At 34.5% G+C, this 16,122-nt stretch overlaps 1 protein-coding gene across 2 annotated transcripts in view; it reads left to right on the top strand.

Annotated features, from left to right (window-relative positions):
• LOC123525238 (uncharacterized) overlaps positions 1-16,122 on the top strand; it is a 74,964-nt gene that overhangs the window by 26,013 nt on the left and 32,829 nt on the right. For both annotated transcript variants that reach the window (XM_053525405.1, XM_053525406.1), the window contains exon 3: positions 13,491-14,080. In XM_053525405.1, coding sequence (XP_053381380.1) covers positions 13,550-14,080 — 531 coding nt within the window. In that variant the 5' untranslated portion in view covers positions 13,491-13,549. The remainder of the gene's footprint in view (positions 1-13,490; positions 14,081-16,122) is intronic.

The raw sequence follows: 16,122 nt of genomic DNA, 5'->3' as shown, positions 1-16,122 counted from the left end.
TTCTTGAACTGGCCAGATCTGCTTATGGGTTCCAGAGTTATGGCCCCTGAAAGGGCCAGAATTAGTTATCTTGACCTTGTCTGCACAATAGCAGCTTCATTTATAATTTTATTTTAACCAAACTTGCACAAAACGTGTATCACCATAAGATCTTAGTTCCTTTCTTGAACTGGCCAGATCCGCTTATGGGTTTCAGAGTTATGGCCCCTGAAAGGGCCAGAATTAGCTATTTTGACCTTGTCTGCACAATTGCAGCTTCATTTATGACTTGAATTAAATCAAACTTACACAAAACTTATGTCACCATAAGAACTCAGTTTCTTTCTTGAACTGGCTAGATCCCTTAATGGGTTCCAGAGTTATGGCCCCTGAAAGGGCCAAAATTAGCTATTTTGACCTTGTCTGCACAATAACAGCTTCATTTTTGATTTGATTTTAACCAAACTTGCACACAACTTGAATCACCATAAGATCTTGGTTCCTTTTTTGAACTGGCCAGATTCCATCATGGGTTCCAGAGTTATGGCCCCTTAAAGGTCCAAAATTTGCTATTTTGGCTTTTGCAGCCATATAGAGACTTCTTTTATGGTTTGATTTGATACAAACTTCCAAAATATCTTCAACAACAATAAATCTTGGATTCCATGACACATCTGTCAGATCCAATCATAGGTTTTATATCTGATTACCTCCCCTGATTGTAATCAAAATGGATTTATATCAGTAAGTACTTATAGGACTTATTTGAAATTTCATTATTGACTTTAGTTGAACTGAGACAATCAAGGTAGATAACTATGGACTGATTTTATGTCTAATTACCTCCCTTTATTTCCAATTAAAGTGGGTATATCTCCGTAACTAATGAAGTTACTGATCTGAAATTTCATTTATGTCAACAGATGGACTTGGACAATCAGTGAAGATACATATTGACTGAATGTATGACAAATTATCTCCCTTTATTTTTTATCTAAATGAATACACCTTAGCAGCTTCTAATTAGATTGGTTTGAAACGATCATATCAAATTGAGCAATGGTACTCAGGTGAGCGATACAGGGCCATCATGGCCCTCTTGTTTAACAAGCTACCACTGCACCGTAGTGACAATTTTTATTGATGAGAGATTTTATCATTTGATACAAGATATAGGTTTTAATGAGGTTTTAATTGAGACTTCGCAATTGTTCAAGAAATAAGACAATATATCACAAGCAGCTTACAAATCCCTTGGTCACGATACTCTTAGATGTCAAAGATTATCTAAAGTGTGATACTTTTTCTTGGCACAAAAGCTGTTTACAATGTAATGATGAGTCATGCATAAAATCCTGACCACTATTTGAAAGGTCAAGGTCACACTGCAGACCAATCTGTAACATTTTTCTTCTTATGCCCTCTCAATAACATTTCCCGTTATCAAGGGATGTTGAATATTACTTGGAAACAAATGCTGCCCTGCCACGCACAAGACCAGTCAGCTAGCTTTAAACCAAAAGTCGTGCTACGAAGTTACAAATTTAAGATAACATTTTTGTCGAGTCTGTAACTTTGTCACAATGCTTTGTTATTGAAACATTCTGCCTATCAAGCTGCTATGTCATATTTACCAAATTCTTCTGAAGTCCTTACTTTTCTCTATTTAAACCAATTAAAACATAAAATGTTATCAAAAATATATTTTTACAGATATTAAAAACACTTGGCAGCTGTAGAATTTCAGTTCAGATCAGCTTACGCTTATGAGTATACAGATTCCTAGGCCCTCTTCAATCAAGGGAAACAAACAAGTTTGTCGATTGTAAATTGTTAAGAGAACACAGTTTGTCAATCTTAATCCTGTGCATATTTATTTCAAGTAATGAGAAACAGGGCGGGTGATCACGTGACTTTTGTTTATGATCACATTGTGTCCACCTTAATGGCTGTCCCCATGTACTGGAAGGTTTTTTGTATTTTTCTGCAATTTCTCATTACATTTGAATATATTTTACCGACCATGTTCCAGCCAACATCTTTCCTGTTTCAACGATGTATCTTGTTGCTACGTGAGTGTTGCCGTTTTCCCATTTACCTTGCGGAGATTTTCGAAGCGGTGATTTTTCTCTTGAAAATGTGTGGTCACATTGAGTCCCTAATTCCAAAAAATACATTTTATGCAATTTAACAGGTTTGTTGTTGGTAGGAATCGACTGAAAATGCACTGCAATCATGTAGTTTGCTTCTCATGCGACTTGTAAATGTTAATACCCGTATTCTACAATGTTCTATGGATTCATGTCTGAATGGTCACATTGTGTCATGGTCACATTGTGTCCATTAAATTTAGTAAATGGTGTATTTAGCAAGTAATTCCAATCTTCTACATAATAGTGAGTCTTTTTAAGTGTTTTAGTGTTGCAATTCATTAAAGGAATAAACGTACTTAATATGTAATCCAGAAGCACTTTCGAGCTTGTCACATAACGGCTGAAAGAAAAAATCCTTTTTCTCTAATTATTTTTCTGTAAGCTAGTTCCTGTTTTACATCATTGTGGACCTATACTTAACATTTGTAGCATTTTCAGGGATGCTTTGTATAGACAAGTAAACTTATTCCACATAAGAGTGTAAAATTTTCTTTTTTGTGTTGCTCAACAATCTTGACTAAACTTGTACATTGTAACTTGTATATTGTATTATGAATCTCTTGGTATTATTTTTTTAGTTGTCTGAATGCATGACTTACCAAAATTAGTAATAAAGAATTCAGTGCATTACATAATTATCAAGCTAATAAGCATAATTGTGCTGAAAATAGTGAAATCACTGTGCCATCAATTGTAAAGTTTAACAAGTATTTCTTATTTTTCAGTCACTGCAATATTTAAGTGATATTTTCTTCTAACTTCACTTTTTAAGACTTGAGCGATGGTTAAAATACACCCCATTTATTGATATATACTGTTTTATTGTCCGTGCATTCAAATATGTATTGTCGCCAAAGCATTAATCATATACGTTACCTTCATTTGTTAAATTACTAGAAAGTTAAACAAATGTTAAAATCTTATCTTTATAAGACATTGTGTAAAGATATTTAAGTCTATAGAAGTTTGAAAATAAAGTATTACTATGGCCCATAACAAACAGCATTTATGATATGATTTGATTTTAAATTTTGATAAACCGTATCTTATGATAACAAAATGCATATACATTACTGAATGATGCCTGAATGATTTCACAGTCAGCAATCGATTTTTTATTTTCCCTTACAGAAACTGGAGAAATACCCATACGCATTTCACAAACGGAATTTTTAACTAAACGAAATAGAAAAGGAAGAAGGATTTAGACATTGAAACCAGATACGTTACCGATATTTTAAATTTGGAATGTGTTCTCTGCTTTATGGATGCAAAAGTGATGGAATTACTATCAGATAGTCACTGAATAGAGGCAAAAAATGCCAGAAAAGTGAAGTTTACACGAAAACGACATCTCTTAGTTGTACAGGCAATTTTAGAATTTGATAAATATAAATGCATCAGCAAAATCTTACAACAACTATCACTTTTATAATCTTTCAAATTGGTCAAAAGTATTTTTTTCTAGTTTAATACAATTTGTAGTATTGAAAGTACAAAAACTGTATGAGGTTAAAACCTACATAGGCACACGATGCTAGTTGAAACTACATTTTAAAGCGTATTCATTTAATGGTATTGAAAATTCCAAAACTACATACGTTATTATCAAGCTCTTTTTATAATAGGGCGTTGATTTTGCGTTTTATCTATAAATGAAATAAAACATTTTATTTGTTATATTTAGATTCCTTAATGGATGCATGCCTTACTTTTTCATTTCTAGTTAAGCGTATGTTTACAAAGTTCTTGTGTTAAAGGAAGAAATAAAATTAAAGCCTACATCAAGTTAGATAAGTTTGACAGCCTAGCATTTAGTATAGTAACGTAAATTCTGGATCCTAAACACAAGTAGCTTCTTAAACATCAATATCACAGTTCAAATTCAGTCATACCTGATGTGAATATGTGCACTACGAATGCACGCATCAATACCTGAGGTATTTTGTAACGTATCTGACACTATTTAAAACAACTTTACTTACTGCATAAAAGTGTTAATAATTAAAAACGAAACAATTCATGACCGCTAAAGATAAAAATTAATTGCCACAACGACTGATTTATACAAAGCTTTGGTTGCAGATTTCGATATAAAATCTGATGTTAACGTATCTGATTATTTTAAGAACCTTATAAATGGTGTCAATTTGTGCATTTACAGCCATACATGATGTCTAAGATCTCTCATTTGGTATATAGGCTAATCGGCATCTGTGACTACACTATGTTTTACGAGGTCTCACGAAGATCAGACTTAGATTGTAACAATTTGTTTGAGTTTTTCTCCTCTTTTCTGAAACATTTATTACATACCTTTTGTGATTATATGATATTAATTCTATCACTTATGCATTTCTAAAACGCAGAATCATGTGACATTCTGAATTTAAAATCTCTGTAACGTATCTGTTCATCACGTATCTGGTTTCACCCATCTAAATTCTTCTTCCTTTTAAATTCCAAGTACGCAAAAATACAACATTTCATGTAAGGGATCGGTGTTCTTCTGCTCACGTAAGGGAAAGTAGAAAAAAATTGATTGCTGAATGTGAAATCATGCATCAATCATTCAATAATGTACTAGTATGTGGCTTTTGTTATAGTAAAATACTGTTTATCAAACTTTAAAATCATATCATAAATGTTGTCTGTAATAGATGGACATTACTAATAAAGATCAGATTTTCACATTTGTTTCACTTCGTAGTAATTTAACAGATGAAGGTAGCGTATCTAATTTATGCTTTGGTGACAATATATATTTGAATGCACAGACAATAAAAATTATGTGCCAAGGATGCTGAATTTTCATGAATGAAAACAGTTTGAGAATTATTCCAAAAGATTCTAAATTCAACGTACAATAGGTTTAGCAACACAAAATTAGGCAATTTTAACACTCTTACGTGGAATCAGTGTAATATGGCTCATTTACTTTTCTATAAATGCAAAAAGTCTCCTTGAAAATGGTATGAAATGTCAAGTTTAGGTCCAGAATGATGTAAAAACAGGAACTAGCTTTAGAAAATTGAAAATGACACTTTATCTTGGGGAAAAATTGACTTTATTTCTTTTAGCCTTCATGTGACAAGCTCGAAAGTGCTTCTGGATTACATATTAAGTACGTTTATTCCTTTAATGAATTGCAACACTAAAATACTTGAAAATACTAATTATTATGTAGAAGATTGGAATTACTTGCTATATATACCATTTACTAAATTTAATGGACACAATGTGACCATGACATAATGTGACCATTCAGACATGAATCCATAGAACATTGTAGAAAACAGGCATAAACATTTACCAGTCGCATGTAAAGCAAACTACATGATTGCGGTGCATTTTCAGTCGATTCCTACCAACAACAAACCCGTTAAAATGCATATAATGTATTTTTTAGAATTTGGGTTTCAATGTGACCACACTTTTTCAAGAGAAAAATCACCGCTTCGAAAATCTCTGCAAGGTAAATGGAAAAACAGCAACACTCACATAGCAACATAATACATCGTTGGAACCGGAAAGTTGTTGGCTGGAACATGGTCGGTAAAATATATTCAAATGTAATGAGAAATTGCAGAAAAATACAAAAAAAAAACCTTCTAGTACATGGGGGCAGCCATTAAGATGGACGCAATGTGATCATAAACAAAAGTCGCGTGATCACCCCCCTCCCCCCCTTGAGAAAGTAATCTGTCCATGATACATGCAGTGGGGATGATACAGTCCTGCATTTAATGGACCTCAAATTGTTTTCTTGTATTTCTAGACATTTCTTGCATACTTTATTTGAGACACATATAGTCACCTCAACGCAACAAAGTCGTATCTTATTATAAATTTATAATAAGACACGACTTTGTTGCGTTGAGGTGACGATATATGTGTAGTAGAAGTATTTTTCTGTTTCAATTAGTAGTTTTTTAACTTATTTAATCATTTTAATGGTCAGTCTGTTGTTAAATTTCTTTATAGAAAAGGTGCCTCTGGGGTCGGATGGTCAAGTTTGCTGACTTTAAATTACTTGCCTCTCACTTGTTGTTCGAAACTCACTCGGAGGTGAGGGGAGTGGGGCGGGGTAGAATAATATATATTCTACCCAGGTGTTTGCTAGTGATTGAATAATGCCCGGAGGAGCACATGAGGCCTTCCTCCACGACGAAAAGCTGAAAAGTTACCTTATGGCCCATAATAGTGTCGGTGTGACGTAAAACCCAACAAACCAAAATAATATTTCAAATAAGAAAATGACACAAATGGCCAAGGGCATTTTATTGTTTATCTTTACATCTCCTGCTTCTCAAATCACTGACCATTGACTAATAAGAGGCCCTAAAATCATCTATGGAATTATGCACTTTTTCTATGTCTAGAGGTAAAACATGAACGGATATGAATTAATATATGTATAACAAATCATGAGGTCATGCTTGGGTTGGGATATTTATTCACTGCATTGCATGGCAGTACGTCTTTCACTTGTAAAGTATCTATTAAAAATGACAAGAGATCATTTACTAATCGAAAGGTACCGCCACTACCATCCACTGAAATGACTATTTATTGCCTTTATCTTAAAAGCTATTAATCATGTAGTCAAACAACTATGTATAGTATTCTATAGTTAAGAACTTTGTTTAGATTATAACTTTATCATACACTTCACAAGTTGTTGATCCGAAAACAATGCAAGTAAACGGATGTTGAAAAGTTAACATTTCTTATTGAGTTTTTTTGCGTATCTAGGTTGCTGATGCTAATAGTTACTATATTTATATATGCCTGCTACTGCCGTAGGCTAATGTTAATCTTGTTGATTGTGGGTGTTTATTTTTACATTGACTATTCAAGATATCTACCCAAACATACTTGCGTCTACAAAAAAAATTTGCACGTCATGTTTAACCATGTTTATTATTTAACAGTTTTATTTTTGACATCCATTCATGATTATAATTTGGTTTTTAAATGCTTTAGCAATCATATTAATCTACCGTCATCAATGCACAAAGTATTTCCATTTGTGGAAGACTTGTTTGTGCAAATTGGCATGTCGTTAATAAAAGATTTAGTCATCGTAATCTCGCACCCTTTTTGGATGTTTAGACAAATGAATTACTTGTGGTTTTGTTTACGGTTCCGTTCAAGGTGTGATGGCAGACATTTTTCAATCTGTTGGTCACTGGAGTTTTTATTTCGTTATACTCTGTCATCTTTTTTTCTAAAAACAGTTGAAAAGCTTTTTTAAAATTCTAAATGTGTTACCTTACATTTGAAAGGATTAACAGACTCTCAAATTTGGAAATCATGTCCATGAATAAATATTCGATACTTGGTGACGTGGCAGTGGACAATGCGGCCAATGGCGTCCTCGTGTTCAGTGAAAGTGAAGGTATCAGCGAGTGGTCAAAAACTGGAAATAGTAAAAAGCGTCACAGGGAAAGGTTCGGGTGGCACAAGCGGGAGTGGAATATACATGGATGAATTTAAACAAGTGTCAGTTGATGATAAAATAGTTGTGCTGTTTGCGTCTGTCATTTGTCGAAAATTACCGAAATTGAAATTAACTTTGACCAGTGTTACACATGCAAGATAAAGTTAAAAATATAGAAAAGGAAGTGAACATACAAAACAATAGAATGACTTTACTGGAATACAAATCCATCGATTCAGAAACCAGAGCTAGGAGGAAAAATCTTATAATTGGAGGTTTTAAAGAGGCCAAAGGTGAGGACTGTTTTAGTGTTAGTACTTTTCTGCAAACCACATTAGAGATTAAAACCTCGGTTGTAATGGAAAGAGCTCACCGTCTTGGCAAATCTAGCCGGGATTCTAACAGACCCATTATTGCAGCGTTTAGAGACAGTTCAGACATTCAAAATTTATTCAGGACGGACGGGTAGTGCGCAATGCGTTCCCAGAATGAGGCCATATTATGCAGGGAAATCGGCTGGGTCATAATGACCTGTCATCTTATATCGACAAAAATGACATTTCAAAGCATGAGTCACCTGCGCGCAGTAATCCGCAAGATAATCCGTCACGGCAGGTGACTTCAGATACTACGGCGCGTAGTAAATCAAATTGTTCTGTGCGGTCAAACGGTTCCCAGGAATCATTTTCATTGGATCTCATCCAACGATCAATCCGCAAAGAATCCCGTTCGCCGAGACCACAACGAGATCATCATGCACGTAGCTGCGTTCGGCGTCGTTGAACATCTGACGACACCATATATATATAGCTATGCCTCAAAACGGACGATCCATTCAGAATTCACAAACCCATTAGGATATTAGGGGGGAAACTACCAGGACAGTGAGAAACATTAAATGTACGGGGGTTAAAACGTAGATTACTTTATCCTAAATTTCTGAGTTTCATTAAAGATTATGATATAGTTTGTGTATCAGAAACTAACACTGACCAGTCGGATATTGTTGAAATTGATTTTTTGGCTAAACACAGATCTCAGTTGTATAAGAGAAAATCGGGAAGCATTGGTATATGTGTCCATGAAAAAATAGCACCATTTGTTAAAATTTTAGATGATAATTCTGAATACGTACTTTGGATTTCTATTGATAAGTCATTTACTAATTATCTAGAAAACGCCGTTATTGGAACAATTTATTTACAGCCTGAAAGTTCTAGATTTTTAGATGAGGATGATCTTAACAACCTCGAAAATGAAATAACTTTAATGTGTAGTGAGTATAAATATGTAAGGCTCGCTGGTGATATTAACGTAAAAACTGCCGATGTAAGTGATTTTGCTCAAACTGATCATTATTTTAATGAATGGTTTGACATTAGCCCCGAAATTGTAACCGATCTTGACAAATTTACAATTCTTGAAAATCTGTCTATACCCTTAAATAGAAAGTCATTAGACAAAAAGACCAATACACATGGCCTTTGGCTAATTGATGTATGTAGAAATAACATTTTTTTTTCATATTAAATGGAAGGGTGGGCAATTCACTTTCAGAGATACATTTGTGATTGATTATTTAATATCAATAGCAGAATGTTTTCAATATTTAACTAATTTTAAAATTATTGAAACTGGTACTTTTTTTTCTGATGGGCATAATGCGTTAAGCTGGACTATAGAAATAAATGGGGAGACATAGAATTATGTCAATAAAAAAAAGTTACTTCATCAACATGTGCAATGTTATAAGCAATGTTACTGATTTTTTCCGACATTGTTTAGCAGTATTACTTTCGTAATCAGTCGCCATATTGATGACGTCATTTTCGGATCCAGTCGCGGTCTCATACATACATATTATATCTGTCTTAGACCAAGGAATAATTTGATATATATATATATATGTGTGTGTGTGGCTATATTTCTCAACTACTTTTGAGCAGGATTATAAATGGCAGTGGACCATTTTATTTGATACCATTTGACACCTTCACTGGCTAAAACTTACCAAGAAATAATTTGTATTACTTTCATACATGCCCAATTTTTAGCGAAATTTGGTCATATGTTTACATTCTTATTAATATGAACATAAATATGCTTATTAGTTAATTTACATAAAATTACATAAAATAACTGGAAAGGAAAGGGCATTGGTTTAGGAACATTTTGATACTCTTTGGGTTCTTATATAACTAAAATCGACCAAGATATGATGACACAATGGATTTTCTTGTTGGTCAATTTCTTACCCCACCCACTTATGATTGAACTCAAGCCTGGTATCTACTAGATATGACCTTAAACAGATAAAATATCAAGAGCACAGTGTCTTACCTTTCATTTGTTACCATTCGAATACTTCACTGACAAAAACTTACCAAGAAATAATTTGTATAATTTTAAAATATGTCCATGTTTTTGCAAAATTTGGTCATATTTTTTACATACTCATTAATATTCATAAATGTGCTAATTAGTTAATTTATATAAAGCTGGAAATGGAAGGACAAAGATTAAGGAACATTTTGATACACGTTGGGTTCTTATTCACCTGAAATTGACCAAGATAAGATGACACAATGAATTTTCGTGTTGGTCAATTTCTTACCCTATCCACTTATGATTGAACTCAAGCCTGGTATCTACTAGATATCATCTTAAACAGATAAAATATCAAGAGAACAGTGTTTTAGCTTTCATTTTGAACCATTTGACTACTTCACTGACTAAAATGTACCAAGAAATAATTTGTATAACTGCAATATATGTCCATATTTTTGCGAAATTTTGTCATATTTTTAACATACTCATTAATATTCATGAATACACTAACTATTTAATTTACATAAAGCAACTGGAAAGAGAAGGACAATAGTTTAGGAACATTTTAGAACTCGTTAGGTTCTTATATAGCTTAAATTGATCAAGATAAGATGACACAATGGATTCTTGTGTTCAGGAGTTAATTTCTTATCCCACCCATTTATGATTAAACTCAAGCCTGGTATCTGCTAGATATCACCTTAAACAGATAAAATATCATCACAGTGTCTTACCTTTTATTTGGTACAATTTGAGTTCTTCACTGACTGCAACTTACCAAGAAATAATTTGTATAACTTTAATATATGTCATTTTTTTGCAAAAATTGGTAATATTCATACATACTCATTAATATACATTAATATGCAAATTAGTTAATTTACCTAATGTATTTGAAAAGGGAAGGGCAGTGCTTTAGAAACATTTTAATACTCTTAGGGTTCTTATACACCTACAGTTGACCAAGATGTATAGTTCTCATTGGTTATATCATTGAATTCCATGGCGGCCATATTTAATTCAAGATGGCCGCCAAAATATTGACATGAAAATTTGAGGATGATACTTTTTTTAAAGTAGAAGGTTCATAGAACAAAATAAACCCACTTTCAAAAAATCCAGGAAGATTTAAAAGTTGACCCCAAATTTTAACCATTGAAAACCCAATATACAGTCCGGTCAAGAATTGAGCGGACGCACGGACGGACATTGCAACTATATCATGCTTACCATCGGGGCCGAATTAAGAATAAATGGAGAGTATTTATCGAAAATGCGTACTGTCAAGCGCAGTCCTCGTAAATTCCCTTTGTTTTATCAAGTCCTTTACCAAATAACATATCCAAGCTATATTTATTTCGGGATATAATTATGTAAGAGTCACCAGAATCTCTTGCTCAGAGGTCAATATATCAAAAGGCAACGGGAAACATTGCCACCGGTAGGGACTTTATTTAGTTTTCTGTCAGCTCTGTATGGCAATTTTGAAAAAAAATCTTAAAAACCGTTTGTCCGACTTCAAAATATTTTTACAGCAATGTTCCTTGGAAGACCTTCTTACATATGTCACTCTATTAATCTGTGAATAAGACTGACATATAAGTTATCTAGGGACAATAGAACTTACATGTTGATTGTAAACTAGCATCTCACTAACCACTCGTGAGAACGAATTGAAACTTCACAAACTTCTTCACTGAGATGACCGGACATGCTCTGGACAGATTTCAGAACACTATTTTGCATTTTCACAAAGTTATGCTCTTTTTGACTTGGCAATTTTAGTTCACTAATTCATAGAGTCAGATTAAGCTATTTGAAAGGTAGATGGTCTAGTGTTTGTCGTCATTTAACCATCGTCCGAAGTTTGCGTAAAGATCTTCTCCTGGAAATACTGGTCAAAATTACACCATACGAGGTCTATATCAGTCATTAAGCGGCCACTGGAGCTAAAAATAGAAATTAATTTTAAACAATCTTCTTCGCTAAATGGTTCTGATTCTTCATCAGAATTGCTCTGTAGCATCATTGTAAGGTCACTTTCCAAATTTTTTTCAGAATTGGACACTCGGTTCTTTTTAAGGCAAGGAAAATGTTTAAAACAAGTTTATATCATGACGCGCTTGAAGGAGTCAACTTTTGTCCGTGGCATCATTGCAATGTAAGGTCCTCTGACACATAAATTCAAATTTGAGCATAAAATATAAATTTTTAACTGCTTCTCATGAGCCGCTTTATGGATCATCAATTATGGTCCCACGCGTTATTTTAAGGTCCTCTCCTCAATGAATCATTTTTGTCGAGCCAGCTTGCGGAAGCGAAGTCATAGTCGTCCACATGACTGTTCCGTGTATATGAGTGTGTGCGTCCATCTGTGTGTCCGTCCGTCTGTGTGTGCGTACGTCTGTGCGTGCGTCTGTACATGCGTGCGTTCGTCCAGATTTGTTTGTCAAAGTTCAAGGTCACGACGTATATTAATGACCCGAGTGTATAAAAAGTATTCAAACTCGCTTTTGCTATAAATTATTTCGATTTTTTGTCTTTTATTGCAAAATTTAGATCATATGTGATGATATAATTGTTCCTGTATAGCGCATGCATGGCGCCAAATAGTAGGTGGTCACACTCCTTTTTATACATGCCAGGACCTGAAATGGTTTTGTGCCAGACTTCAGTCTGGGCGGAAATGATGACAAATTATTCCGGAAAGTGAATAACCAACTATGGTTTAGTATAAATGAATTCTTGCAGATGTGCAATGTTAAATTTAATTTTAAACATGCTATTTAGTTAAAGTTTTGAGTACATTTAAACTCGCTATTTCTAGATGCATATTTTGCGCTAAATATCACTTCGACGTGATGCAAACATATTATCGTTGTGATGAGTTAGGCATATTAGAATTACATGTACTGAAACTCCTTAAAAAATCTTCTAGCTCATGATAGAAATGATATCACAGACTTCTCTTTTGGCACGATGACGCAAACACACACGCGCCCGCGCACGCAGGCATGCAAACACATGAGGACGCAATCAAGCAAAGTAATAGCAAAATCAGTTTGATTTAGTCTGTTCTTTAGACTAATGAAATGCGCAACCCCGTCACACCTCTTTCCAGCAGCTAAACGAGAATATATATAATGAACGGAAATTACAACCTTATATATTAAGGAGACTGTCCGCTTAGCTCAGTAGGTAGAGCGTCGGTTTACAGACCGCGTGGTTGTGAGTTCGATCCTCGGGCGGGGCGTATGTTCTCCGTGACTATTTGATAAACGACATTGTGTCTGAAATCATTAGTCCTCCACCTCTGATTCATGTGGGGAAGTTGGCAGTTACTTGCGGAGAACAGGTTTGTTCTGGTACAGAATCAAGGAACACTGGTTAGGTTAACTGTCCGCCGTTACATGACTGAAATACTGTTGAAAAACGGCGTTAAACCCAAAACAAACAAACAAATTATATGTTAAGGTATTATTTTTGCCTCATATAATGTAAAAAAAAAAGAAAACATTTTACATTCCAATATAATGGAATAAAGAAAACATGAAAATAAAACTTGAATTTCCTCTAATAATTTTCAGATAGACTTCTACAAAGGGAAATCTCTTAACGCAAAACATATCGAGACATCAGAATAGTCATGCCTATCGACACATTTAAGAAAAGGGAAGTGCAAAATTGGATGAAAGCTATTTTGGCAATTAATAAGATCGCGGAAGTATTACATTCTGCTGTCAATGAAACGTTTGAAATATTTATATCCGACCTCCCCGATGACGAAAAGGAACACCTGAAAATATTTTACCAATGCCTAAAGGAAAATGAGGTTGAGCACTTCAAGACGCACACGAAAGGGCGGAAAGTTTGGCAATGCACACATTACCTTTGCAAAATGTTAATGGAGCGACTTCTTGATAATTTTAAGAATGGATCTCAGAAATGTCTTTGGAACTTCCAGATTACAACACCAATAAGATCTGGAGATGGGCTGCCTAGAGCTACACAAACTGAAGAAACGGGTGGAAAATGGATGTTGATGAAACTCTATATGTGCGGAGATGGCATTCCACGTTCAACTTTAAATGAGCTTGACCTATCTCAAACCATCAGACTAATGCAAAGTTGTAACCTATTCACTAAAATTGATGGCGCAGTTCCAGCATTCGGAAAAGTAAGAATGTTATTTACTTTACTTTTACTTTACCTTTTATCAGTTTTTATTTATTTTATGTTATATATTTGACATATTTACTTTTCATGTACCTGTGTATTTCAAAGCTGCTCCAACCATATATGTAAGTGTTTTCGAACCCGTAACAGGATTTCTCGATAATTCTTATTCATTTCGCAATATTCAGATAGAAGCCATACATCAAATACAGGGGCCACTATCTCGAAAACTTATTCGTATCGTAAGTCAAGGTATGATTTACGATAAACCTAAGGTAAGACTAAGGTAGCGTTATCTCCAAACACCTCTTATATTAACACCTTCGTAAAGCGCTCGTAACTTAAGGTATTGTTAGTTAGTTACGATATCGTAAGTCGTGGATAATCCATTTAGTGACGTCATTTTCGAGCAACTGCATGTGTATCTAATAACCCACAAGCTGTCTGTTGCTCTACTAAAAAGGATTTACATTTCGTCAGACTTTTTCCGTAATGAAATATTAATAACAAAATAAAACAATTGTCTTATATTTATTTAGCGAAGACTTTTAAAATGGTAGAGATGCCAATTAGCTTTATGCTCAATCTTATTTTGGTCAAATATAACAGGTTTTGCAAGGATAGTATGATATTACTTTAGACTAGGGTATTCGATGAACAAATGTAATGCATAATTGTAATCTTTTTTTTTTTGGTTAGGTTTAACGTCGCACCGACACAATTATAGGTCATATGGCAACTTTCCAGCTTTGATGGTGGAAGAAGACCCCAGGTGCCCCTCCGTGAATTATTTCATCACGAGCGGGCACCTGGGAAGAACCACCGACCTTCCGTAAGCCAGCTGGATGGCTTCCTCACATGAAGAATCCAACGCCCCGAGTGAGGCTCGAACCCACATCGATGAGGGGCAAGTGATTTGAAGTCAACGACCGTAACCACTCGGCCACGGAGGCATAATTGTATTCAAAGAACTTTTTTACTAAACATCTTTTCAGCTGTATCGAATCTGCCTTAAAATACCCAACATCTGCACAGGTGTGTTGTCAAAACAATCTACTGTACCGATAAGGCAAAGACACTGTTGGAGTTTGCAATAAACAATGTTAAAATTTTGATCAGAAAGTAGAGTTTCACGCCTTTTTCTGTGATAAAATTAGTCAGTTATTAACAGCATTAGTGTCCCTGGGTTCCTTACAAGCCTTGAATTATTCTCCACAAATGCTTGGCATCTACTCCTCATAAGTCATAGGTGGAGAATGAATGACATTAGATATAGTGTCTTTAGCCAACAATCACGGAGAACAAGAACACCTCGCCAGTTATTCGAACCTGCTTTGAGATCTTGTGTGTTCTGTGTATTATGCTAGCTGAGCGGGGATCTGCGTGTAGCGTTCAATTAAAAAATTAATGTAATATCTTGAATCTATGTAAACGTTTCAGCCTGTCTTTTTAATCTTGTTACTTTCTCATTGTGAAATATTTACGGTCAAAATAAGTTCATATTGATCGGACATAAGTGTGTAGTCTTGCACACTGTAGTTCATATCATAATTGGTCAGTTCAGAAAACATGGACGAAAACAAAATTCAATCTCACTAGTTATTACAGTTCACGGGCTAAATGTCTAAGATTCCAGTAATTCTAGGAAATTTTAACTACATGTATATTTGTGATATAAACGCAACGTGTTTCGTACTGCTCTAAAGCTTTTTAACGTTTGCGTTTCTTCAACACCATTTTATGAACTACCAGTGAATATAAACAGCAGTAACTGTGGTAAAAGCCAAGTTTTCATCAATTTCTATGAAATACTTTTTAACTAGGTGCGTCATAAGGTGAGAGTGTGCATTTTTGACTCTCTCAGGGGTCATAACTTTAGAATTAGGGGCTGGAGACAGACGAAAAAATAGGAGGTGCGCAATCTCGGATCGTGATATAGACTCATGCAAAGTTGCATCCATTTATATGAAACACTTTCTGAGCGAGCGGTACAAGGTGAAAATGTGAATTTGTTACTATTTCACAGGCCTTAATTCTGAAAAT

The sequence above is a fragment of the Mercenaria mercenaria genome, chromosome 15 (genome assembly GCF_021730395.1).
Source record: "Mercenaria mercenaria strain notata chromosome 15, MADL_Memer_1, whole genome shotgun sequence".
In the NCBI taxonomy this organism is placed as follows: Eukaryota; Metazoa; Mollusca; class Bivalvia; order Venerida; family Veneridae; genus Mercenaria; species Mercenaria mercenaria.
This window is presented reverse-complemented; position numbering and strand designations above follow the sequence as displayed.